This window comes from Bubalus bubalis, chromosome 21, assembly GCF_019923935.1.
Source record: "Bubalus bubalis isolate 160015118507 breed Murrah chromosome 21, NDDB_SH_1, whole genome shotgun sequence".
NCBI lineage: Eukaryota > Metazoa > Chordata > Mammalia > Artiodactyla > Bovidae > Bubalus > Bubalus bubalis.
Genome location: NC_059177.1, coordinates 47,405,441 through 47,429,272, shown reverse-complemented (window position 1 = coordinate 47,429,272; position 23,832 = coordinate 47,405,441). Strand labels below are relative to the sequence as shown.

At 45.3% G+C, this 23,832-nt stretch overlaps 1 protein-coding gene across 3 annotated transcripts in view; it reads left to right on the top strand.

Annotated features, from left to right (window-relative positions):
* Nucleotides 1-10,800: 10,800 nt before the first annotated feature.
* Nucleotides 10,801-23,832, top strand: part of CACNA1D (calcium voltage-gated channel subunit alpha1 D) — a 345,516-nt gene continuing 332,484 nt past the window's right edge. Inside the window, exons 1-3 of one of the 3 annotated variants that reach the window (XM_044933775.2) lie at nucleotides 10,801-11,257; nucleotides 13,223-13,532; nucleotides 17,262-17,367. In XM_044933775.2, coding sequence (XP_044789710.2) covers nucleotides 11,191-11,257; nucleotides 13,223-13,532; nucleotides 17,262-17,367 — 483 coding nt within the window. In that variant the 5' untranslated portion in view covers nucleotides 10,801-11,190. The remainder of the gene's footprint in view (nucleotides 11,258-13,222; nucleotides 13,533-17,261; nucleotides 17,368-23,832) is intronic. The other 2 variants (XM_006053080.4, XM_006053081.4) reach the window with 2 other exon arrangements.

Here is a 23,832-nt window from a genome sequence, read left to right as displayed (position 1 = left end):
TTTCAGCTTAAAGCTTTAAGCTCTGATGATGGAATTTCTGGCATCGGTGAGCTGGGTGGAAAAGTGCAGAATTAGATCTTTCCAGTATCCTTGAAACCTCAGTACACAGGCTTCCATTCAGGTGTTAGGTTGGCCTTGTGGTGGAATAATTCTCAGCCCTCAGAGATGTCATGAACTGTATGATCCACATTATAAGTGCTCTGGGATTCTGTGAAATGGATCCAGTTGCATTACTTTGTCGAATTTTGAGAGAACCCAGGAGAGAACAGAGGAGAGCAAGCTATTGTGCTCCTCCGGGGATAAGTACCACTGCAGTACAAGGGCATTAATGTTCCTGACGGTGGCAGAATCTATTCAGAACCATCAGAAGCAGCAACCAGCAGAAATCTCTTGAAAAGCAATTCATCTGTACAGTGCAGCATCTTCAAACGTTAGCAGGCATCTGAATCACTTGGGGGTCTTGTTAAAGCACTGACGGCTGGACACCACCCAGAAACCGTCCAGAGTTTCTGATTCAGTAGGTCCGGGGTGAGTTGAAGAATTTGTATTTCTAACAGGTTTTCGGGGACTGCTGGTGCTGCTATTGTAGGAGCTATACTTTGGAAACCGTGGGTCCTGTGCCTTGTAATTTATAAAATGCTCTCCCGTTCCAGTCTCCTATGATCCTCTCACACCTTGTGACGTCGTGAGGCAGGTGCTTCACAGATGAAGAAGTAAGTGCAGAAAGACAGTGATCGCTGAAGTTTGCCCCCCCCCCCCCCCCAGTCACTGACGAGCAGGGCTGGGTCTCCGAGCCTCCCACTCTTAGAACTGTTTTTCTAGTTCTAAAGTGTACCATTGCTGAGTTCTAGGACGTCAGCCAGGTGTGGCCAAAACGTGACCCTCAATCTTCTAATCCTTTCTGTGGGTTTCTTTTTATTCACGTTGCCTTCTGCAGTCTAAGCTCTAACAGTTGGGGGCATTTTGGAGACTTTTGAAGAAATATATTTGGAAGAGGAAACAAAGAGAATAGAGGGAAGAAGCTTCTAAGAAGAAAGGTCTCTGAGTGTTGAAAAGGTCCAGTTAGGCGGCTGGGAAAGGAAGCCCAGGAGAGACTTGCTGAGGGAAAGGGGAAGAGGGGCAAGCTAGTAGAAAATTCAGAATTCTGAAAAGCCTTTTGTAGCACTGAGGCACTTAGCTTCAGGGACAAGATACGCAGTGGTCTGTCTTGGAGTCACTTGACTGTGTGAGAGTCGCTCAGTCGTGTCCGACTCTCTGTGACTCCATAGACTCTGGCCCACCAGGCTCCTCTGTCCATGGGATTCTTCAGGCAAGAACACTGGAGTGGGTTGCCATGCCCCGCTCCAGGGGATCTTCCCGACTCAGGGATTGAACCCAGGTCTCTCACATTGCAGGCAGATTCTTCATCATCTGAGCCACCAGCTCACCCACATCAAAGTGTAGTCTGTTTCTGATGTAAAGAGTGTTTGCAAAGCCCCTCCCACCAATCCTGGCATTCTTTGCTATTTACTATTAAAGTAGTGTCAGTCTTAGAAAAATTATGAAGCTCTGGATATGTTTCCCTTTCAGCCCCATGTGTTCCTTGTATTTATCAAAATGGAACACTAACAAATATTTATGCGGTTTTATAGATGTGTTGACAATAAAGACGACCATGTGTGTCTCCCTGCCATGGTGATTATTTTGCTCAATACATGATTGACTGAGATGTCTTCAGTGTATTATAAACACACATTAAAAATAGCAACCTGAAAAAATGATAAAACTGACAAATAGGAAGTTCCATATTTTTGGAGGCAATACGTTGCCAACCTGGTTATTAGGACACAAAGCAGATAATCTGTAGTGCGTTACATAACTTTGTATGATTCTTCTTTAAATAAATGTCTCTTTTGACTCCTACAATGTTCCTTTTCATTTATAAAACTTTCGAACTGGAATCCTTTTAAAAGAGGCATTTTTCCCCCCTGCGTGCATGTTCTAATAACCTAGGATGCAGAAAGATCTGACTACTTTTTTGAAATTTCAAACTCACGGTCAAATTCCAGCTTTTAGCATCTACTTATGACTATAATCAAGAAGCTAAGAGAGGTTACTGCCTTTTCATGTTGCATTTTTGTCAGACGGAAAGAAAATGTTCTTGAATTGGCTAAATACTCTCTACTTTGCTAATCCAAGGGGATTAAAGGGGTCCAAAGCATTTAAGATTTGTTGCTGCTTATTTCTGTGTATTATTAAGCAACTTAAAATTAATGAAATGAAGATTCTTAATTTTTTTTATCATTTCCTACTTAATGTTCTCCCAAAACATTGATTTAAAAGTGGAAAAGGCTTATGTCAATATCAAGGATTTGTGACTTTGATTTTTTTTTTGTACAGCGGTAAGAAAAGTGAACAAGTCCACGTATATTGTGGGTGCCAGGTCTGAAAGGTACTGGTGCCATTTAAACTTTAGTTTTTGTTTTGCAAACTGAATAGTTTAAACAACTGCTCTGAGGAAATGAAACTATAACATTTGAACTATAAAATTTCTGACGTTTATTGACTCTCCGGATCTCCCAAACAACTTCCTGTCCTCATAAATTTGCTCCTGTGGTTGATCAGAGGCAGACTCGTGTTATTTTTCCATCACTGTGTGTGAATGCACCAGTTTTATTTCCAGTGGTTAGCTGCTTTTAACATGGAGGCGGCTGTGCAGTAGCGCTGACTAAACCCTATGTTCGATGTGCTGCGTATGTGTCCCCTTTCACATCCAGTATGTTCCATGGCACTGCCCTTGTGTGCCTGGATGTAAATACCTATTTCACTAATATCTCTGTCCTTCACTTTATCTGCTTTGGGGGTTGTCAGTATTGGTTGTTAAACCTTAAACAGTAAAGTGTGTACTGGAAATGAAAATCAAGCAAAATACAAAACTATTAAAAAAAAAAATCCAAGTGCATTCTCTTGCTTTGGGACTATATTGAGTGACAGGGTTCTCACAAATGAAAAGGACAGTCATCACAGTCGATTGATCTTAATGCAGGCAAAGAGTTAAGTGTTAAGGTCAGGCCATAAAGGTTAGAGCAAAGACCAACCAAAGGAAGGGCAGACCATTTATGTTTTATTTAATTTTTTTGGCTGTCCAGTATGACATGCAGAGTCTCAGTTCCCTGATTAGGGATGGAAACCCTGCTCCCTGCAGTGGAAGCAAGAGTCTTAACCACTGGACTGCCAGGGAAGTCCCTGCCAGCACCATTAAGTGGTGCCCTTCTTTCCTTCCTTTCTCTCTGTAACTGCATATATTTAAATTCACATGAGATATCTGATTCAATGTGATGGTATGTCTCTGAGCTTCTACAACATTATTTTAAATCTTTGCAATAAATCAATGAGATGGGTGATAGTTTCCCTGTTTTACCTGAAGGAAGTGAGTTCCTCAAAGCCATGTAGTTACTGGCTGTCAAGGGCAGGATTTGAGCCCACAAATACCTATCTCTAAAGTCTAGCGTCTCCAGTATTTCATATCAGAAAGGTAAGAACCCTTAGAGATCATGTATTATAACCGGTTTATTTCACAGACAGGAAATAAGACTTGCCCCCTTCACTGTCCTTCAGTCAGCGTGGATAATAGGGTGTTGACTGTATATCTTACACTTTGCCAGGATTTCCCAACTGGGGAAATGGAAAGGATTTGCTGCATCAGAGAATGATGGATAAGATTTAAGAATTGGGTCAAGGGGGATGGGAATGAACCAGTTAAAAGGAACTGGAATTACATAGCCTGATATGAAACATAAATCCTGCTCTTCAAGTGAATAGTTAGTTGATGAAGGATAAAGACCAGCTGGGCTCCATTTTCCATGTGACCAAAGCAAGAAGCAAGGCCTTTAAATAATACTTTGCTGGTGGGGCTATGCTGCTGTTGTGTGAGTGCTAAGTCGTGCCCAACTCTTTTTGATCCCATGGACTGTAGCCCGTCAGGCTCCTCGGTCCATGGAATTTGCCAGGCAAGAATACTGGAGTGGGTTGCCCTTTCCTACTCTATGGGATCTTCAGAGCCAGGGATCTAACCCGTGTTTCCTGCACTGCATGTGGATTCTTTACCACTGAGCCACTTGGGAAGCCCGGGTGGGTATACAAGTCTGTGGAAGTCGAGAAGTCTTGATTGGGATGGAGGTGTTGGGAGGAGGGTGGCTAGTTAGAATAGTGGAATGGGGACGCCCTCCCCTATTCCCCATGCTCTAGTGACTTCTAAATTGCCTTCTGCAAGTCTTTCTGTTTTCCTTGCCCAAGCTTAGGATAGTGTTGCCCCTCTTAATAACTATAGATAAGAAGTGACATATTCTTTCTGGAGTAGAAAAATGGCAACCCATTCCAGTGTTCTTGCCTGGAAAATTCCATGGACAGAGGAGCCTGGCAGGCTACAGTTCATAGGGTCACAAAGAATTGGACACAGCTGAGTGCCTGAGGACACAACATATTCTTAACTGTTGCATCAGGACTTCCTGCACCTACAAATATTTCCACTCTCTGATCCATCCTGCCCACTAGAGTTAGAGCTATTTTCATGAAGCATAACTCTGATACTGATTCTCTGCCCAAAGATGGCCCCAGAGTAGCTATTTTTGAAGTGTGGTTTATGGAACCCCAGAAGAAAGGTTCAGTTACTTGCTGCCAGTTGCAGAAAGTAAAAATATAGGATGCCCTATTGAATTTCAAATAACAAAAAAATTTTTTTAACATGTCTACGTCCCACGCAATATTTGAGCATCCTGTATTTTATCCAGTAGCCCTCACCTTAGGGACCTTAAGATCCTTTTCAAGGGGTCTTTGAGGTCAAAACTATTTTCACAGTAACACTAAAACTTATTTGCTATTCCCACCGTGTTGACATTTGCATTCATGGTGGAAAATCAACAGCAGTTCAAACTTCTGGCGTCAATGCAGTGACCCCAAAGTGCCCTGGGGGACATCATGTGATACACAATCTCTGTCGTGTACTCATAGTAAAAAAAAAAAGAAAGTCAGTTTTACTAATCTCCTTGATGAAGCGGTAAAAATCGTTAGTTTTATTAAATCTCACCCTTGTATAGACGTCTTCTTAATATGCTGGGTGACGTATTGAGAAGCAGATATAAAACGTGACTGCTGGATGCAGTGGCTGTCTCATTTGTACAGTGGTTTGAGGTGCTGAGCTAAATGGTCGCTTGTTCGTGTAACACGATTGTTACTGACAAACTTTGGTTATGGAGACCTAAGTATCTGGCAGATAATTTTGTTGAAAATGAATGAAGTGAGCCAGTTACCTCCAAGAAAAATCTTGACAGTGTTTGTGCCAATTATAAAATTTGAGCCTTCAAGTGAAAATGAGAATTTTGAAAAACTTCTGTCTACCACTGAGAGCTTGACAGCTTCCCAATGCTTAAAGACTTTCTGATGAGACAGGCAGTGATAACAATGAATGTGGTTTTTTGGGATCTTGTATGATGAAACATGTCAACATTTGGAAGGTCTGTGTAACTCAGGGAGCCAAAATATTTCAATGACCGATGCATGATGTTACCAAATTCTGCATGGGTAGAAAGATCCATTCACAGTGCAATATAAACTGATTGATTTTAATAGAACAGTGTATGAAAAGTTGCATTGTTATGGTTTCAAATTCCATATTTCAACTAACCTTTAAAAGTCAAGTTTTGGTGTCATACCAAAGAAGAATATCCACAATTATCTTAAAAGGCTATTAAAACCTTTTCCAAATTCATATCCACATTAGACTGAATATTCATCCTTTACTTCAACACAAATAATCCATCACTACAGATTGAATGCTGCAGGAGATAAGAGAATCTAGCTGTCTTCTTTCTCAGCCAGACTGTAAAGAGATTGGCAGAAATGTAAGAGAATGCCATACTTCTTATTTTGTTTTGGAAACTAGAGTTACTTTCCTTTAAAAATTATGTTAACAGGTAATGATCTTATTACTATTTTAAAATGAACTAGAAATGATGTTTTAAATGTTCTCATTGTGAATTTTGAATATGGTAAATATCAAGGGAGACAATCTACAAGGCAAAAGCTGTCTGGGGTCTACGATAATCTTTAAGCATGTGAAGGGGTTCCGAGACTAAAAAGCTTAAGAATCACTTACAGGACAATGCTTAGACTGGTGAGCCAGTTACTGGGGACTTGCCACTATTCCTCTCCATCCTGCTTTTGCCACCTTACTGATGACTCTGAAGTACTCCCAGGTTCCAGCCTGCTGCTGCTGCTAAGTCATGTCAGTTGTGTCCGACTCTGTGCTACCCCATAGATGGCAGCCCACCAGGCTCCCATCCCTGGGATTCTCCAGGCAAGAATACTGGAGTGGGTTGCCATTTCCTTCTCCAGTGCATGAAAGTGAAAAGTGAAAGTGAAGTCGCTCAGTCGTGTCTGACTCTTCTTGACCCCATGGACTTAGCCTACCAGGCTCCTCCGTCCATGGGATTTCCCAGGCAAGAGTACTGGAGTGGGGTGCCATTGCCTTCTCCAGGTTCCAGCCTAACCACCCACTAACTGACTTTCTGCTCATGTTCTGCTCTTGTCATTCCTCTGCCTGGAATTCATGTCTGCACCTCCTGTATCCACCTGTATGCTGCTTAGCGGGTCAGAGCTAGCTTCTTAGGGCCTGAGGATGGAGACTCATTCTGACCCAAATTCACAATCTGTTTATGGCTATATGGTGCATCTAGCCTTCAGGATCTGTTTATTTCTCTTCCTTAATTAGAATTCCTGGAGTGCAGAGGACTCAATTTTCCCTCTGTTTATATATATTTTTTACCATTGAAAAGGCCAAGTATCCTGCCATAAAATTTATGGGATTTTTGTAAATATTAGCTGACAATTTCTAGCTATATCTGTGGGCTTTTATGATCCCGTGCAGATTAATCAGAGTATTTAGTGCCTGCTGTGAGCAGAACACTTGGCAGTTGGGGGAGGGGGGCTAAGGAGGTGATCCTTGCTTAAGGACGTGCACTGTGCTTGGAGAGAAAGGATTTATAGCCAAGAAGAAATCAAACAAGACACAAGAAGGTATCTAATCAAAGGAATAACCAGGTGCCGTAGGCCTTTAGGAAAGGGGAGGTGGGGGCGTCTGCAGCAGTAGAGGAATCTGAGCAGGCTCCTGGGAGGAGGCAGGGAGTTGCTGGGGACTTGTTAAACAGGGAGGGTTTAGTTAGAGGTCAGCAAGGCAGGATTTTGGGTCAGAGAATAAACGCGAGCCAGGGCAGAGTCAGGAATGAGCACAGCATGTTCACAGCCTAATGAGGAGGTTGCTGACCACGATGAAGGTGAATGGTGCAAAATGATAAGGTTGAAAGCTGGTCAGAGGAGTTTAAACTGGAGTCAGAAGGAAGGAGGAACTAGCTTTTTCTCTCTTTTAGTTAGGGAAGTGACACGGTGTTTTCTGAGCACAAGATGGGTTATTTGTGGGAGGAGGAAAGGAGATGGGGCATCTAATCAGTGGCCCAGGGGTGTGTGATGGTGAAGCCCTGGGGTATGGTGAGGACTGGGGTATTGGCGAGGTTTTCTGAATGAAATTCATTCAGGTCACCATGTCAAGAATGCCAGTATGGCGCTTTAAATGATAGTGTTATATATATAAAGGCCTAGGGATTAAAACTCCACAGTAACATGTTAGTGACATAATTGGGTCTTATCACATGTGGCTGATTTAGAGATGAAATCTTTTATTCTAGACTTCCTTCATCTTTTATTGTTTCAGCTACTAAATAATTGCGTGTGTTTTGGGGCAAATTACTTAACTCCTTGGTGTCTTGGTTTTGTCATCTGTAAAATGAGGGGATTAATAATTTAATAGGACCTGTCTCATAGCCTCATTGTGAAAATTACACGAGGTGATACATGTAAAGTGCCTGTATTTTGTGCCTGGCACATGGGAAACTTTTAAAAAATATTAGTTGTTATTATGTATTTATTCAGGAATTCAGATTATCATGGGAATAGAAATATTTAAATTACCCAGTGGGCCAAAGCCTTCAGAACTAAGCTGAATAAAGGCCCTCAATAAGAAGAAAAAAGAAACAAAAACTTGCTGGAGACATTGCAAAGATGGGATTCAGAAGCTGGGACAGAAAAATGTGAAAAATTCTAATTCCATAAACTCATTAAGATCTGAAGTGTAAAACTGGGAAACCCAAGTCACAATTTAATGTCACTTCTCAGCTTAAACACCTTCCCTGGTTTCCACTGCAGAGAAGATAAATCTGCTCTTTTTAGCAAGCCAGCTAGCTTTCCTTCCCCAGCCTGGTGGCCTGCACCTCAGCTGCTCTGCGCTCCTGCTAATTTTTGAACACATCCTGTCTTGTACAGCAGTCTCCCTTGCCTTTAACTCTCTCCCTCAAAGCCCATTCCTCTTACTCCATTGATGCACTACAAAATTAGTCACCTGTTTTTAATAGACTTTATTTTTAAGGGCATTTTTAGGTTTACAGAAAAATTGCTTAGAAAGTAGAGTTTCCGTGTACTTCTCTTCCCCAACAGTTTCTCCTGTTATTAACTTTCTGCATTATTGTGGTTCCTTAGAATCGATAGAACCGATTGCTACATTATTAACTAAACTCTACAGTTTGCATTAGGGTTCACTCTTTTGTGTTGTACACGTCTATGAGTTTTGAAAATGCATAAAAATAATGTTCTACACCCATCATTACAATATTGTATAGCATATTCACTGCCTTGAAATCCCCGTCCTTCATCTGTTTGTCCCTTCCTCTTTCCTTCCCTGTCCGTTTTTTAAGAATCAGTTAAAATGTCATCTCTTTGAAAATACCTGATTTCCTCTATTATAAATCTCTTTGATGCTCACATAGCACTTTCTTCATACCTGTTATAGCTCCTATGATCCAAATAGTGTTAGAAATACACACTCTTTTCTTCCTGTACTAGAGTGTACGTCCTTGAGGGAGGGGCTGCGCTGTAGATTTGTCCCCTGTTTCTGCCAGGTGCCTTGTGAATGCTGAGTTGTGAGCAAATAACAGGGTGGGATTTTGCAGAATAGGTCTCAAGAGGCAGAGCTTTAGACCTAGAGTTCTGAAAGTGACAAGTGTACTTGTGTATTTTAAACACACTTCAGGACCTAGGGGTCCAGGATGGGAAACTCTCTGAGGGGAGCTGGTTACTCTCCTTTCAGATTTGGGCTCAGAAGCAGCCTCAGAGATGGCCCAGGCCAGTTTTCTATTACCAACTAGGCCTCAAGGCTCTCTTCTTGCCTCTCCTTGTAAAAACAGAAAAGGACAGGAAGGTTGGTTGTCCCATCCGTCTTGTCCGGATGCCCTCTCTGGAAGGCTCTCCCCGCCCTCCTCCCCACTCCTCAGGTGGCCCCCAACAGCTAAGGGTGCCCTTGTGCCTTCTTTGGCCAAAGAGCACCTTCCCTTAATTTTTTGGTTTGCGCTGAGCTTTTTGCTTTATTTTTGCTTTTAAGTCTCTGTTCCCAAACATTCTAAAAGGCTGTGGGAACATGCAGATCAGAACCAAAGCAAATATATCGGACCTTGTGAAGTAACTAAGCAGACGTTCTTATTCAAGAGCCAGTACGACCGCTTCATGAGAAATACCGGTCAGGCACTAGAGACAGTAGCTTCCCCTCTGGACGGGAACTGCCATTTGCAAAATCCGCCCTCCCCCCCGCCCCCCCACGAAATGAGACCGTGAAGGTACCATAAAACCAACTACTCTCCTTACTTCTACACGGGAGTCTGCAGTTTCTAGCAGCACTGCCTATTCCTTCAAGGGACCCAGTTTGCAAGACCTTGGAGGCTTTGACTTCCCCGTACTTGCCTCCTAATACAAGTGGGGGTGGGGATGGAGAGGGAGGGAGGGAGGGAGTGGGAAAGAGCGATGTCCTCCCCCTCCCCCAACTGTCTCAGCGCCCACAGCCAAGCCAGATCCTGCACAGGGGGGTGGGGGAGATTGGGGGGCGGGGGGGGGATGGGGGACGCTTTGCAAACCAGGTTAGATCTAAAGGGGCTGTTACCTGGGGCAGTGAGTGCTCTCCAGACAGCCGGGCTCCCTAGCCCCCCCGCAATTGGAAAGAGCCGAGGAAAGGTACGGGGCTCCAGCCCCGCCCCGGAGCGGTTTGGGAGCCGGGCAGAGGCCCTCGCCACCCGAGCGACGACCTCTTGCCCGCACCTGTGTTCCCAGGGGGCGGGGCCTCCTCCAGGTGTGCAGCGGGGTAGGATGGAGCCGGGAGCCAAGGCCCGCCGTGGGAGCCTAAAGTCCCCCGGCCGCCCGACCCAAAGAAATGCCGGTGGAGGAGCGGTTCATCCGCACCCGATCTCGGCGGGATCCGCGGGCTGTGCCCGCGCGCTGAGGGGGGGGCCGGGAGGGGGGAAGGGGAGAGCATGCCGCGGCGCCGAGGGGGTTAAGCAGGCGGCCCGCGGCTGGAGCGCGCTTAACCCTTCGGCGCCCGCGGGTCAGCCGAGCCAGGCCGGCGGGCCCCCGAGTCCCACGCGGCGGCCACCCGCACCGCGCGGGCCGTGCGGGGCGAGCCGCGGGTCGGCCTCTGATAGCCGGGGAGCAGCGCAGCCTGTGGGAGGCCCGGGGCGGGCGGGGGGAGGGAGGGGGACGCGGCGGCGGGCGCGCAGCGTCGCCAGGGCGAAGCCGGCGTGCGGCGCGGCGCGGCGGGCGCGGAGTGAGCGAGCGAGCGCCTCCGTCCCCGGATGTGAGCTCCGGCTGCCCGCGGTCCCGAGCCAGCGGCGGCGCGGGCGGCGGCGGCGGGCACCGGGCACCGGGCACCGCGGCGGGCGAGCGGGCGGGCATGGGGGGCGCGCCGAGCGGCCCCGGCGGCCGGGCCGGCATCCCCGCGGCGTCCCTCCGCTAGAGGCGGGGACCAAGCCAATTCTCCTTTGCAGCAAAAAAAATTGCATGTATATATTATCAGGATAATATATACATCTGATCTTATTTTTTAGAAAAAGTTTATTTTGCTCCGATTTTGAAAAAGAGGGAGCGTGGGTGGCCAGCGGTTTTTTATAAATTATTCTTATTTTCTGTTATCTGTCCCCGTCCCTCCCCACCCCCTGCTGAAGCTTGACTAAGGGCAGGGACCGCGGCTCTTACCTATCGGTCACCCCCTTTACCCGTTCCTCCCCCGCCCCAACGCCTAGCACAGTGCCCTGCACACAGTAGGCGCTCAATAAATGTTCGTGGATGATGATGATGATGATGATGAAAAAAATGCAGCATCAACGGCAGCAGCAAGCGGACCACGCGAACGGTGAGCAGCCAGAGCCTGGGCACCCGCTGCCAAATCTCATCCTTGTCATGGTCCTCCTCTTTCCACCCCCTCTTCCTTCTCCCCCCCCTCCCGTCTCTGATGCGCTGGTGGGTTGAGGGGGTTGGAGAGGATGCTTCTGGCTCGGTGTCATCTACATAGAAAGGGGAGATGCGTGACAACCACTCCATTCTCCCCTTCAGGCCTTGAATGTCAGAGTTAATTCTGCATTTGTGGGGTGGGGGTGGCCGTGGGGTCCGTGGAGTACGGTGTCGCCGGCGCCGCCGGAGGGGCGGTGAGCCTAGGTGATTCGGGGTCAGTGTCCTCGGGCTCAACTTTCCTCCAACGCTCGCGAGCGATGGGAAGAGGGTGGCTGTGAGTCTTCAGCCCGAGCCCCCTTTCTAGCCTCTTCGCCTCCTTTCCCGCCCCCTGGTATATTAGGAAGAAGGTCTCTGGTGGCATCTGGAAAATTTCAGGGTTGCCAGGTTTCACCCTTCTCGTCGGTGGGTGAAGCACTTTGCTACCCTTGAGAGGGAGGCTGGGTCTCGGAATCGCTAGCCAGAGGGTCGGATGGAAAGTGTATTCCCGCTCCCAGCGCACAAGTCGGTAACCTAGCAATGCCCGGGGAGTCACAGCCGCTGTGGGGCTCCCCTCCCTAGCCCGGCCCGGGCACCACGTGCAGTTACCACGCTGCCGGCCGGCCGGGCTGGATCGAAGGAAGGGGGTGCAGCTCCTGGCCAGCCCTCTTCACTCCTCCTTAGAGGTCGCTGGAGTCCCCACAGCTCTCTGTGGGCTCACGTCTTTCCCAATGAGCGCTCCCCAAGGTAAGACTTGGGACGACTCCTCCCCTGGTTCAGACCTCTGCTGCCCACTCCTGTGGACCCCTCTCAGGCTGCTAACCAGGCAGACCTGTGCTCGGCTCTGACTCTCCCTTGTGCTCTTTACTTAGCAAGAATTGGTTTCACAAATGCCCATCCCTCTCGTTTTGACTTGTGTCTCAGTAAGGAGGTTGTGACCCAAGGCAGGCAGGTTCCTGGGAGACCTGCCTGGGTCCTGGCCTGACCCCAGGCTGGAGAGGGCTTTGCACATGAAGCCTCCTTGGGGTTCTCTCCTGTGTGTACTTGGGTCCCAGGCTATGCTGAGATGGTTCCTGTTTAGGCCTTGAGGGCCCCTGACATAACTCAGCCTGTCTCTCCTAGGTGTAAGGATGCAGGCTGCCTGCCTTGTCTGTTTCTCTGGTTGCTGGTTTGGCTGCTGCGGCTGCAATTTAAAATGCAAAAAAGCCCTAAAGATGTTTTCTGTTTTCGGAAGCCTGTGGAGGAAATGAGTCCCAAGCATCATGAATTTTCATTTGCAGGAAGTGTCAGTGCATAATCTAGGTATTTGTTATGGGGCTCTTGGTATTGCCCTGGTGCCAGTGGTGCCAGTTTTTATTTTTTTTTCCCATGCTGAAAAAAATGCATTTGTGGCTGTGGAAAGATGTTGGAGTAACACCCTGAAAATGATTAAGACTATTGAATTATTGCCACTGCCTTTTTTTTTTTTTTTTTTGGTGATGGTAGTTATTTTGGAGGAAAGCTGTGGTATGTATCTGTTAACTCACTAGAGATACACGGGTTTTGAAAGTCAGAAAAGATGTGGAGTATAAGTGGAAATGACCTCAGTTTGTCTGAAGGAAGGCACTGAAAGACTTCTTGTGAAGATATGGATGTAGAGAGGTACTAAGCCATTGGGCGAAATGCAGCAGTCGTGTGTTATTGACACTTTGGGCAGAGCTCAGGGACTTTCTTGCTGCTCTGGCTGACCTAACCCTGCTTCTGAAAAATAGAATATGAGGTTTCCAGTGCAAACATGGGGATGATTTCCCTGCTCTTCTTGATGGGGAACCACTTCAGCTTTCTTCTGACATTGGATTCTCATTGTGTCATTTTTTTTTTTAATTTTTCTTTTTTTTTTCCTTCTTCCCAGAGGCAAACTATGCAAGAGGCACCAGGCTCCCTCTTTCTGGTGAAGGACCAACTTCTCAGCCGAATAGCTCCAAGCAAACCGTCCTGTCTTGGCAAGCTGCAATCGACGCTGCTAGACAGGCCAAGGCTGCCCAAACTATGAGCACCTCCGCACCCCCACCTGTCGGATCTCTCTCCCAAAGAAAACGTCAGCAATACGCCAAGAGCAAAAAACAGGGTAACTCGTCCAACAGCCGACCTGCCCGTGCCCTTTTCTGTTTGTCTCTCAATAACCCCATCCGAAGAGCCTGCATTAGTATAGTGGAATGGAAGTATCCTTTTCTGGGGGAAGTGTTTCTCATTTTCTCTTTTACCATCTGTTCTTTAAAAGGATTTGTTGTCTGGAATGGCACTTAACAAAGTGATAGCACTTTGGAATGTGAGCAACAGAAGCCGTGTGTACAGGGTTTCATGGTATATAATTTCCTATCTCCTTTGGGTACAGAAGGGTATCTTTCTGGGTAAATTTAGGCTATTGTGTGTGTGTATGTGTATGTGTGTGTGTGTGTGTGTGTGTAGTGGTGGTCGGGGAGGGGGCAGGGAATGACAACCTGAAACTTAACCTTTGGTCATCTGACACTAGATGGCTAATTTAAATGCACTCTTGCTTTTTGGCAGAGGTATGAATTGAACCTATTGCAAATAAGGTATGCTCCTTAAAAAATAAAACTCTACTAGGAATAAATACATTTTTGACCTTTAGTGGAATTCTTCTCATTCTGATGTTTGAAATTTGCTTTGGATACTCCAATTAATGCTAAGGTTGCTTGTAGGTCTGCCATTTGGTGAGTCTGATTGTTCAGGTAGCTACAAATATGAACATTTGCTTCACAGGGAGGGAGCGATTTGGTCATCAATGCTATGATTTCCTGGAATTTCCTTTTGACAAGTTCCAAAACAGCATTTGAAATGTGAGCATGAGGGAGCCTGTGGAGGGAGAGTTTTGTGTGTGTCTCTTCTTCCAAAGCCTGCGTGAGTTAGCGCCCAGGCCTCTCCGTGGAGGAATTTGCAGTTGTTGCCTTTATAAAAAAAAAAATTCTGTATCCTTGGACTGGAGTTGCATTTCTGGGTTTCTCCTTTGTATTTTTAAACCTGAACTCCAAATGCCCCAGGCAGGTTATTAGGGCTCAGATCTTGGAAAACTGGGGTGCATTGCCTGCTCACCCCCTCCCTTAACCTGGAGGCCAGGCTCCAGTTCCTGCCACCCATCAGAAAAGGTTGACTGAGGTCTTCTTTCTGAGCAAATAGCTTTCTAATTAGTCAGATGATTCATTGGTTTGGGTAAAGCACAGCATTTCCTTTTCCCAGAATTATATTTGGGGTCGACCCGGGCCCTTGAGCAGTTCCTAGGCTTGGGAAGGAGTATGGATGTAGGGCTTTCCCACCGAGCCCGGGTCAAGAGGCCATGCTCTAAAGAGAGGATACTGGTTACCAGCTGGCTGGCGAGTGGAGCTGGAACCCCCTTATCATTTGAGTGCCTAGCGAGGCAGCCCTCTGTCTCAGCTGGCTATTTTCTGTGCTCACAGAGAGTTAAAATGAGGTAACTGTCTAGAAAGGTTGTAGAGAGAGTAGCCCAGGGTAGGATTTGAGGGGTTTTCATGTGCGTTTCCTTTCCAGAACAGATGTCTCTTCTCCAGCGGGTGTTGCGGTGTCTCTCACATGGCTGGGGTTGTGTGGATGTGTTTTTCTCTATAGGTTCTTTTTGAGTCTGAGGACTGAACACTGGTGTTGGCCCAGGAGGGAGCGGGATCCACAGGGAGGGGGTGTCCCTCAGAGGAGGGGTGGTCTCTCATCGACATGGTAGGAGCACTTAGTCAGATCGTACTTAGTCACAAAGGTCTCCTCCCCCTCAGGTTGGCTTGACGTTACTCTGAGTAAGCAGAGACCTCTCAGTGGGGTCATTAATTTCATGCGGAGTGAGGTGGGAGGCCTGGTGCTGTTTCTCTTTGTGCTCCGTAATTTGTATATAGTAATTTATGTGAACGGAGTGAACTCCTGGATGGTGCTGCTGACTCCCTTTCCCGCACCACCAGACACGTATGTGCAGGAATTAGGGGCTGTGGCTGCCAGCACAGGGAGAAGCTGCCCTGCAGACAGGAAGCGTTTACAGAATAGATTCTGAAACGATATGTGATGTGTTGTTTTCAGTTGACAGTTTCCTTTAAGTTCTGGGAGCAGGGCATAGACAGCCTTCTAAAGTCAGCTGTGCCAGGCTCTGTCAGCACTGGGTGAATGAGTTTTTTGAACCTGCTGTTTGTTTATACATGCAGGCAAGGCAGTATGTCCTGCACTTGGGGGAACAAGGAAGGGAGATTTAGGATCAGCCCCATCTATTTCTCTGACACTGTTCTGCTTGGCTTGTCAGAATCTTGTGGCAGAAGGAGAGGATCCAGCATTACCTGCAATCTGAAACTTTTTTTCACCGTGATGAAAAAAGTAGTCTTTTGTTTGGTTTTCCTAAATAGCATCAGTACTTCTCTGATTTGCTGGTTTATCATTTAGGTATCGGGAAATTTAAAAGGCAGAATGGTGATGTGGGAGATGGGAGAGGCAGTGAGTGTGTTTCCATATAGGATGGCTTTGGGGCAATTGACTTTTTAAGTTTTAGAAGGAATTGCCAAAAGGAAAGATGAAAAGGAGTTTCTCAAGTCTTTTTAAAGTAGATTGCCTTAAAGTTGGATCCCTACATAAGATATTTTGTAATACTAGGTGAGTTAAAAGAATAACTATGAGGGAAGGAAAAGTGTCTTGAAAAATAAGCCCATCATATTAGTAAGGGAATAACATCATTCACATCCATGTTTCAGTGAGTGTTAAAGTCCTTCAGAAAGTTGAGGTTTCATGAAATGCAATGGAACAGAGACATGAAGGGTCTTTTTTTCCTTCAGCATCTTTGGATTTTCCTGAAGGAAGTCTAGTTAAATGCAGATCTGTGCACATCCTCCCAGCTTTAGGACTTGGAGGTGTTTAGTGAAACTGTGGCTTTGCCTTTAGTGGGTGAGCGTTTGGGAGAAACAGTGCTGTACAACCAAGCCTGGAGTTAGGGATTAGATTGGTGCTTGTGAAACCTTGCATTTGGAAAGGCTGAAAACCAAGAGAGGAAAAACAGTCATTTTTGGCAGATGTCAAATTTTGTATTGCCAGTTTTGACAGTGTCTCTTAATAACACCAGAATGTTTAAGCAAGTATCTGTTGAGGCTGCTCACAGAGTGATTCTTCCAGACAGACCCCTGAGATTTAGAAATGTTAAATCGAACTCTGAAAGTGTCTGGTGCTGATTTCTTATGGCCTTGTATTTGATTTGTTTATGAATTGAACACAATAACAACACATTATAAACAGAGCTACAGTCCAGCTCTAATCTGAAACAGTGGTAACTGCTGATTAGTAAGGAAAGCAGAGGAGGGAGATAAAGCCTGACTCGCTTGTTACAGGATTGGAATAGCTATGAGACAGTCGCAGGTGGTTTGGAAAAGGTCCTCGGTGACTTGTCCTGTTCTAGTCCAGACAGGAGATCCAGGCGGACCTGGCCAAGAAGAGCCACCAAGAAAATGGCTCTAGCACATGGTGGCAGGGATTTGTGAAAGAGATTTATCTCATGATGATTTTTCTTTGTGTCTACAACAGCCAGGAATTTAGCTTTCTAAGGCCCTTGTTGCTGTGAAAACGACACGAAGCAGAAACCTGGTTCACACAGTGCCCTAATTGGATGGACTTTTAGGTTTTCATATAGAATGTCCAACAGAAGGATGTGTGTAACGTAATCCTTGCCACAGAAGAAACAGACTCATGGAGAGGTCATTTGATAGGAAGATCTGCTGTGAGTTGACCACTGATGATTACTGCTGCTGGAAACCTCGTCGTCACAGCAGTCATTTGAATAAGGATTTGTGTGTAAGATTGTCATTTAAAAAGCAGTTCAAGATGGTGTGATTGAGAGTGTGATGAGAGAGATGGTGTATGTTAGCATGACGCATATAGACCTTAACAAAAACTTTCAGACCATTTGACATATTTATATTATTGGCTATTTTTGCCAATTGTGTGGCCTTAGCTATTTACATCCCATTCCCTGAAGATGATTCTAATTCAACAAATCATAACTTGGTAAGTGTCCTTAGAATTGCTGCTTGTCTTGATGTGTGCTTGTCATTGACCTCAGTACTGAAGTTGGCAGCTGGCTTTCTGAGTGGTTGAAATTTACAATGATGCATGTGATGTTTCACAGAGTTTTGCAGCAGTGGGTTTTTTTTTTTTTCTCTTTTGAGTAGTATTCTCAAATTTATACTGAATGAATGAAGTGTTTAAAGTCATGAATTTTGTATAAATAGATGTGAAACTTTTCATGGAAGAGGTTTGTAGCAGATTTAAAAATAACTTTTCTCTCCATGTAGCCTTTTTTTTGGTTCTGCCATTCTCTTCCTCGTAATGTTAGCTTTTTTTTTTCTTTATCTAGTGTTATTTGGGAGTTTGGGGTACTTTGGTCGATTTTTCTGGTAAGTAGAGAGTTATCATGTAGATTTTGTACATCAGCTATTGTTGAAGAAGTAGAACACGACAAAACTAATCATCATAGAACATAATTCTGAGAATAATATAATAGAATGTCTAAGTTCCTCCTGTTAGTCCTATGACATGCTCCAGGATAAAATGATTCTATAGTGAAATAAATTGGGATACTTCCATATATTTTATTGCTCTCTTAAAGATTTATTGTGCACATTAACTCAGTAAAAGCTGCAGGAAAGTCTGTAGTTAAAAAACCAGTTTCATTTTGTTTAACTCAGCTTAGTCCCTAAAAGTAATTGGTCATGGATTCTTTAAACATTTTTTTGGCAGCGTGCATCACAGTGTTTCATGGAACTTCCTTTGGGAAAGGTTGATATAGTTAAAAAAAAAAAAAAAGCACTGAGAAGCACTGGAATGGGACTAGGAATTGTCCCACTGGGCTGTTAACTGGCTGTATTTTGGGGCGTTTCCCAGATCCTTTCTGCATTGCTGTTGCCCCATCTGTCAATTCAGGGGACTGGACGAGAAGATCGCCAGGGTTGTTTTTACCTCTGACATCCTGTAATCTTGCCTTGATGATTCAGAATTTAGAATTTTTCTGGTGCTGTGGCATCTTCTTTGCAAGGATCAGTCCTTCATGACTGGAGCCCATGCAGAAATGAGGTGAATGAGGGCCTGGTCCCGGATAACAGCATTTCTCTCTTCTGCTTTGCTTTTCCCTCTTTCAGCTGGTTCCATTTGTTTTTGGTTTCTTCTGTTGAAGCTGTATTTTAATAGGTCTGAATGTTCTTAGCTGCGTGTGGTAAAGGTAGAACTAGGTGGGGAGAGCTCTCCCAGGGTCTGGAGATGGTGGCAGTATGCTCTTATGACTTTAGACTTCATGGTTTATGTACGGGATTTCATGTTGCATCTCTAATGCGCAGCATATTTTATATGTAGTGTGATGTCTCTTCACCTTTGGGCTTTTGTAGTCTGCTGTGTAGAGAATTTTAAAAAATTATGGACACTGCTACTGCAAGAACAACTGGAAATGGGAGTTGGATATACAGATAAAGACTGACTGTTAGTATATATTTATACTGTGTTAGAGATGATTTGTGTGACTCTGGCTATTTTAAATAGCTTCTGATTTGGTTGTAGACATGTGCCTTTAGACAGTCATTTCAAAGGAGAAGCAGAAGTAGTGAAAAGCCCCCATCAGTGGGGCTAGATCATCAGTCTAGGCCACAGATGGTGTCAGCCTTGTTACCAAATTTAACAACGTGGATGGTGACCCAGTTTGTTGCTTTTTGTAGCTCAAGAGAACATGATTAAACAAACTTAGAAAATAAATACCTTTCAGAAAGGCAGATTAATTCAGATCAATGGAATAATTAATGTAGCTGCATGTATAAGTCAATTGATATTCCGATTTTTTTTCCCCCAGGGAAATTTAGGGCACTAATATAAGAAGTGACAGACCATTTGGATTTCTCAGCTAATAACTGAGGGAATAAATATAGGAAATAAATAAACTATAGGAAATGAATAAATCTCTCTTCCTAACCCCTGCAGTCCCTCCCCAGTGGATCTTTTCTTGACAGTTCTTAAACAGTGGTCTTTGTGGGTGGGAGAGGGCAGGGTGTTAGTTTGGCAAGCCTTTTTAAAAAACCAACATTTATTTCTTTGACCTCTTAATAGTCTAAGGCTTAGAGCATTCTAGTTTGTGTCTTCGTTTACTTGGCTGGTCACATGGCCGGATGAGTTTAATCTCTGCCTAACTCTTTAAATATCTCTTGTCCCACTGTGGGAAGGGAAAACTCTGTGGATTTCCCCCTGACTCTCATCAAGGTCCCATGCCATGTCAGTCTTCCTTCCAGGGAGCAAGTTTTTTTTTTTTTTTTTTTTTTTTTTTAATACATTTGACCCCATTTGTACCAAAGTGATTGCTCTATTTTTGGGATTGGTTTAGAGGCAGCTGAACGAAGCTTATTTTTCATCTGTAGTAAATACCTTTCAATGAATGTGAATGGCAAAACAAAGGGCAGAGACCCATATGGATTGCAAAGCTGTACGTGTCAGGGAGCTGGTGGTTTCCTTTGCCTGCAGGCTCTGTTGGGAATGTGGATGTTGAGCACACAGAGTACATTTCAGGGCCAGTTTTGTGGAAGATGTTTCTGCCTGTTGCAGGTAGTTTGTCGTGAAATTATTACTTTCGTTGCCTAAGAAATGTGGCCATTACCCTTGGTCCAGTGTGGGTTTGGCCTGGATTGCACGTCACTGAGCCAGCTTTGGGCATTTGAGATTACCTTGGGGGCAGCAAGTTTTCCCAGGGGTAGTTTTTATTAAAAAAAAAATATATATATATATAAACAGTCTTAAGTTTCTGTGCAGCTTTCCTTTGTGGACTTGCAGGGACCCATGGAGGCTGCAGCCATGGAAACGGTGCAACTCAGTTCCCACAGCCATCTCCCTCCTAGATCAGTCAGTCGCAGGGGTTCTTCAGTTCCACTTATTGAAAGCATATATCATTCATTTAATTTTCTTGTTAGCACGGGGCAGGGGCTGTGGAGAACACTTCTTTATGGAGTGTCAGAGTGGGGACGATCACAATTCCTGTACTTCACTGTGGTGGAAAATGCTTTATTTGGCTTTCCAAACTTCAGTTTCTCATAAGCAACTGACTGAAGCCTCAGTCTGGGCATCCTGTACCTGGAACTTCCACCCCCACCCCCAGGCTCTATAGTGCTAAACAGCCTCAAATTAGAACCTTCCAAAGAGGGGGCACCCAGCTTCCTCAATGTCTGCAGCCATGGAGTCGGGTGGGGGGGCATGGCCTCCGCCACCCTGTCCTTTTACCAGGTAAAAGCCCCCCGCGTCTTCCCCTTCCTCTCCATTCACTTTGTGGTCGGGTGGCGTGACCCTGAGGCTTCAGGAGCCACCTGCTCTCCGAAGGAAGTCCAAGTCCTCCTTGGTCTTCCTGATCTTTTCTGGTTGACTCTCTGTGCCTCTCCTTCATGCCCCCCACCCCACCCCATTCTATTCACCCACCAGCCTTTCCTAAACACCCCTCCCTACTCTGGTCCACCTCCTGGCCTTTTCTCCATCTGAAATACCTCTTCCCTCCTCCCACCCCTTCATCGTCATCACTGTCCTTAGGAAGAATTTCAAAAGGACGTCTCTTCTGTGAAGCCTTTTCTGAACCTGATTAGAAGTAACGCTGTTATCTGAACTGCTCTCCTGGCACTTCACATATGAAACAGTCTATATTTTAGTTATTTATGTGCACCTCTTATCTTTATCTTATCAAGCCTCTTCAGAATACAATTCACAGTGAATCCTTTTGGAACCCCACCAGCACGGAGCCCGGTGGTGTGTACATGATGTTCATAAACGTGGGTTGTTGAGGACCACTGAATGACCACTCTCAGGAGAAGCTCCTCACCCTTCAGTCTTTCCTCTGAACTCAGGATTTCCTCAGGTGGCAGGCCTCTCCGTGGACGCCTCCGAAATCCTTGGTTGGGGGTGGGTGGCAAGTTCCAAGTGTTTACTCCTGAAGAGCTGAGGGTCTTCTGACCCTGCTTCTTATGTCCCAGTGGCTGATGGTGCCGTTGGACCTGGGTTTCCCTACTGAGCATTCCTGTAGGTTTTGTGCTCCGGCTCCAGGGCCAGTAGTAGCAGGGTGCTGGGAGCCTCCCTGGGAAGCAGTGCCGCCTGGGGGTTCTTGTCAGTGAGATCAGATGCTTTACGAGGGCCGGGAGGGCTGGGGGAGAGCCTACTTTGATTGCATTCTGTCCTCCATGGCTGAGATCCCCACACTGTGTTTCCTGGGTTTAAAAAGCAAGTTCATTGGCTCTGCATGCTCCAGGGTTTAGCATCTCACATAGTGAATGGTGTGAATTGAACTGAAATACCTGAAACACAGTGTCATCACTTGGCTCCCTGGGCTCTGCCTAGAAGGTGGCTTTTAGTTCCGTACCTCGTCTCTGTGTCTTTCTGTTTGAACTGTGTGTATTTCTGCGTGCCTTTAGATTCTGTTTTTTTTTTTTTGTTTGTTTTTTTTAAGGATTGCTCCCTTGTTGCCCTCACTGCAGCCTTCTCTGGTCCTTGTCCCCACCGTCTACCCCACCAGCCTGTGTAAATAGTACTTGCTTTCCTCTTTGCAGACATTCACCCCATTTCACCTTTTTCTATAACTACTGTGGGATGTTGCTTGGTGTGTGGAGTGCAGTTCTGTATATGGTCTCTGGGCTCTGACAGCCTGGCTCGTTGGATGATGAGCTAACTGACTTTGGACGAATGTAGCACATGCTGAGGCTGGAGTCTGGTTGATCTCTGTGGTGTTGTGAGCTTCACTCTGCATAGGGGCACAGTAGGCACATGAGGAAATGCATGTGAAATGAGTAGGTCCGTAAATGAAAGACTTGCAGGGCTCCATGGCATGTCCTTTATAGATTAGTAGTTAATTTTCAACAATTGGCTAATGATTAATGTTTGCCTGAGAGGCTGACTTTCATTGTCCAGTATTAATGACAATCTCAGGAAATACCTGTCAGAGTTTGCCTTAAATTTCAGGGTTGTATATTTCTTGGCAAATTTAGCTCTTTGTATTTGAAGCAGGAGAGAAGTAAGACACGTGCTTAATACTTTTTGAATCCCTGCGTCATAAGCCGGCTTCTGTGCTCAGCATTGTGTGTGAACCACGTGTGAGTGGTTGCACTTGTGTGTGTATGTGTGTTTGTGAGACATTTCGTTTGAAGGTTGGTGGAGGGAGGGCAGCAAAATGACCAGACTGGATGGACTTGTGTAGTAACATTTAATCCAGATTTGGTTTCCTGATCTTAATGGTGAATCCATTTATGTCTTGTACAAGTTATAGCATCTCTTTTGTCATCTTACCTCATGTTGACAGAAAACAAGTTACCCAGATTGACCTTTTATTGAACAGATTTTGAGTATAGGCAGTTTTTTGGAAATCAAATCCAAGTCTTAAAGGATTCAGATTTACTTCTATTAAAGTTTCTTAAGAAGAATTCCCAAAGGATCCTTTAAGGATTGTTAAAAAGCGAATCTCATTGTTTTATAGACACACCTCAAACACTGGAACTTTCCTGCTTAGACCCTTTAAAAATGAGCCTATCTTAGAGACTTCCCTGGTAGTCCAGTGGTTAAGACTTTGCCTTAATGCAGACGCCGCAGGTTTGATCCCTGGTCAGGAAACTTAAGAACCCCCATGCCTTGTGGCCAAAAAAGACCGAAACATAAAATGGAGGGACTATTGTAACAAATTCACTAAAGACTTTAAAAATGGTCCACACCAAATGACACTTAAAAAAACAAAATGTATTTAAAAAAATGAGCCTATTTTGGAGTGAGGATATATTGGTGTATTGGCCAGAACTTGTTGGATTACCAGTTGCAGAAACACAAATTGGCTTAGTTGGGGAAAAAAGAAATTACGTGTGTGTTTGTAATTTATTAACTGAGCTAACTGAAAAGTCCAAAGGGTAGAAACTGTTATCAGATACAGCTGGAAAGGGGGCTTAAAAGAGGGACTCGGGATCCCACCCTGCACCCCAGCACCCCTGTCCCGCAGGCACAGTCTGACTGGCCTCCAGCAGCTCCCCCTTACACACCACCTGAAACGTGCATCTTATAAGCCCACTTCAGGGAGGGTCTTTGGGGTCCCTCCCTGGGAGATGCATTCCTTCTTTAACCTCAGTTCAAGTTCAATATTTTAAAAATGATTGTGTGAGAAACAGAAGACCCATGTAGCAGATTCATGGGTAGCTTCTTTTTCTAACCTAACTGTCTGCAAAACATGAGAAGGACTTGCTATGGAAGTACTTGCCCAGCAGTAGAGACACTTAGTCTTGTTAACTCCTAGTTGTGGTGGTGGTGGTGGTACGGGGGTGGGGGGTACTCTAGAACAGACCCTCACCTGCACCTCCCCTAGGAAAGTCTCTAAAGAGATTGCAGAGGCTCTGGAATGCTGGTGCCTGAGCAGAATGTTACTGCTTGCTTGGATGCTGAGCCACAGGAAGCACTGTTGGTGGGTGTCCTTGCCCCGTGGGGTGGCAGTGG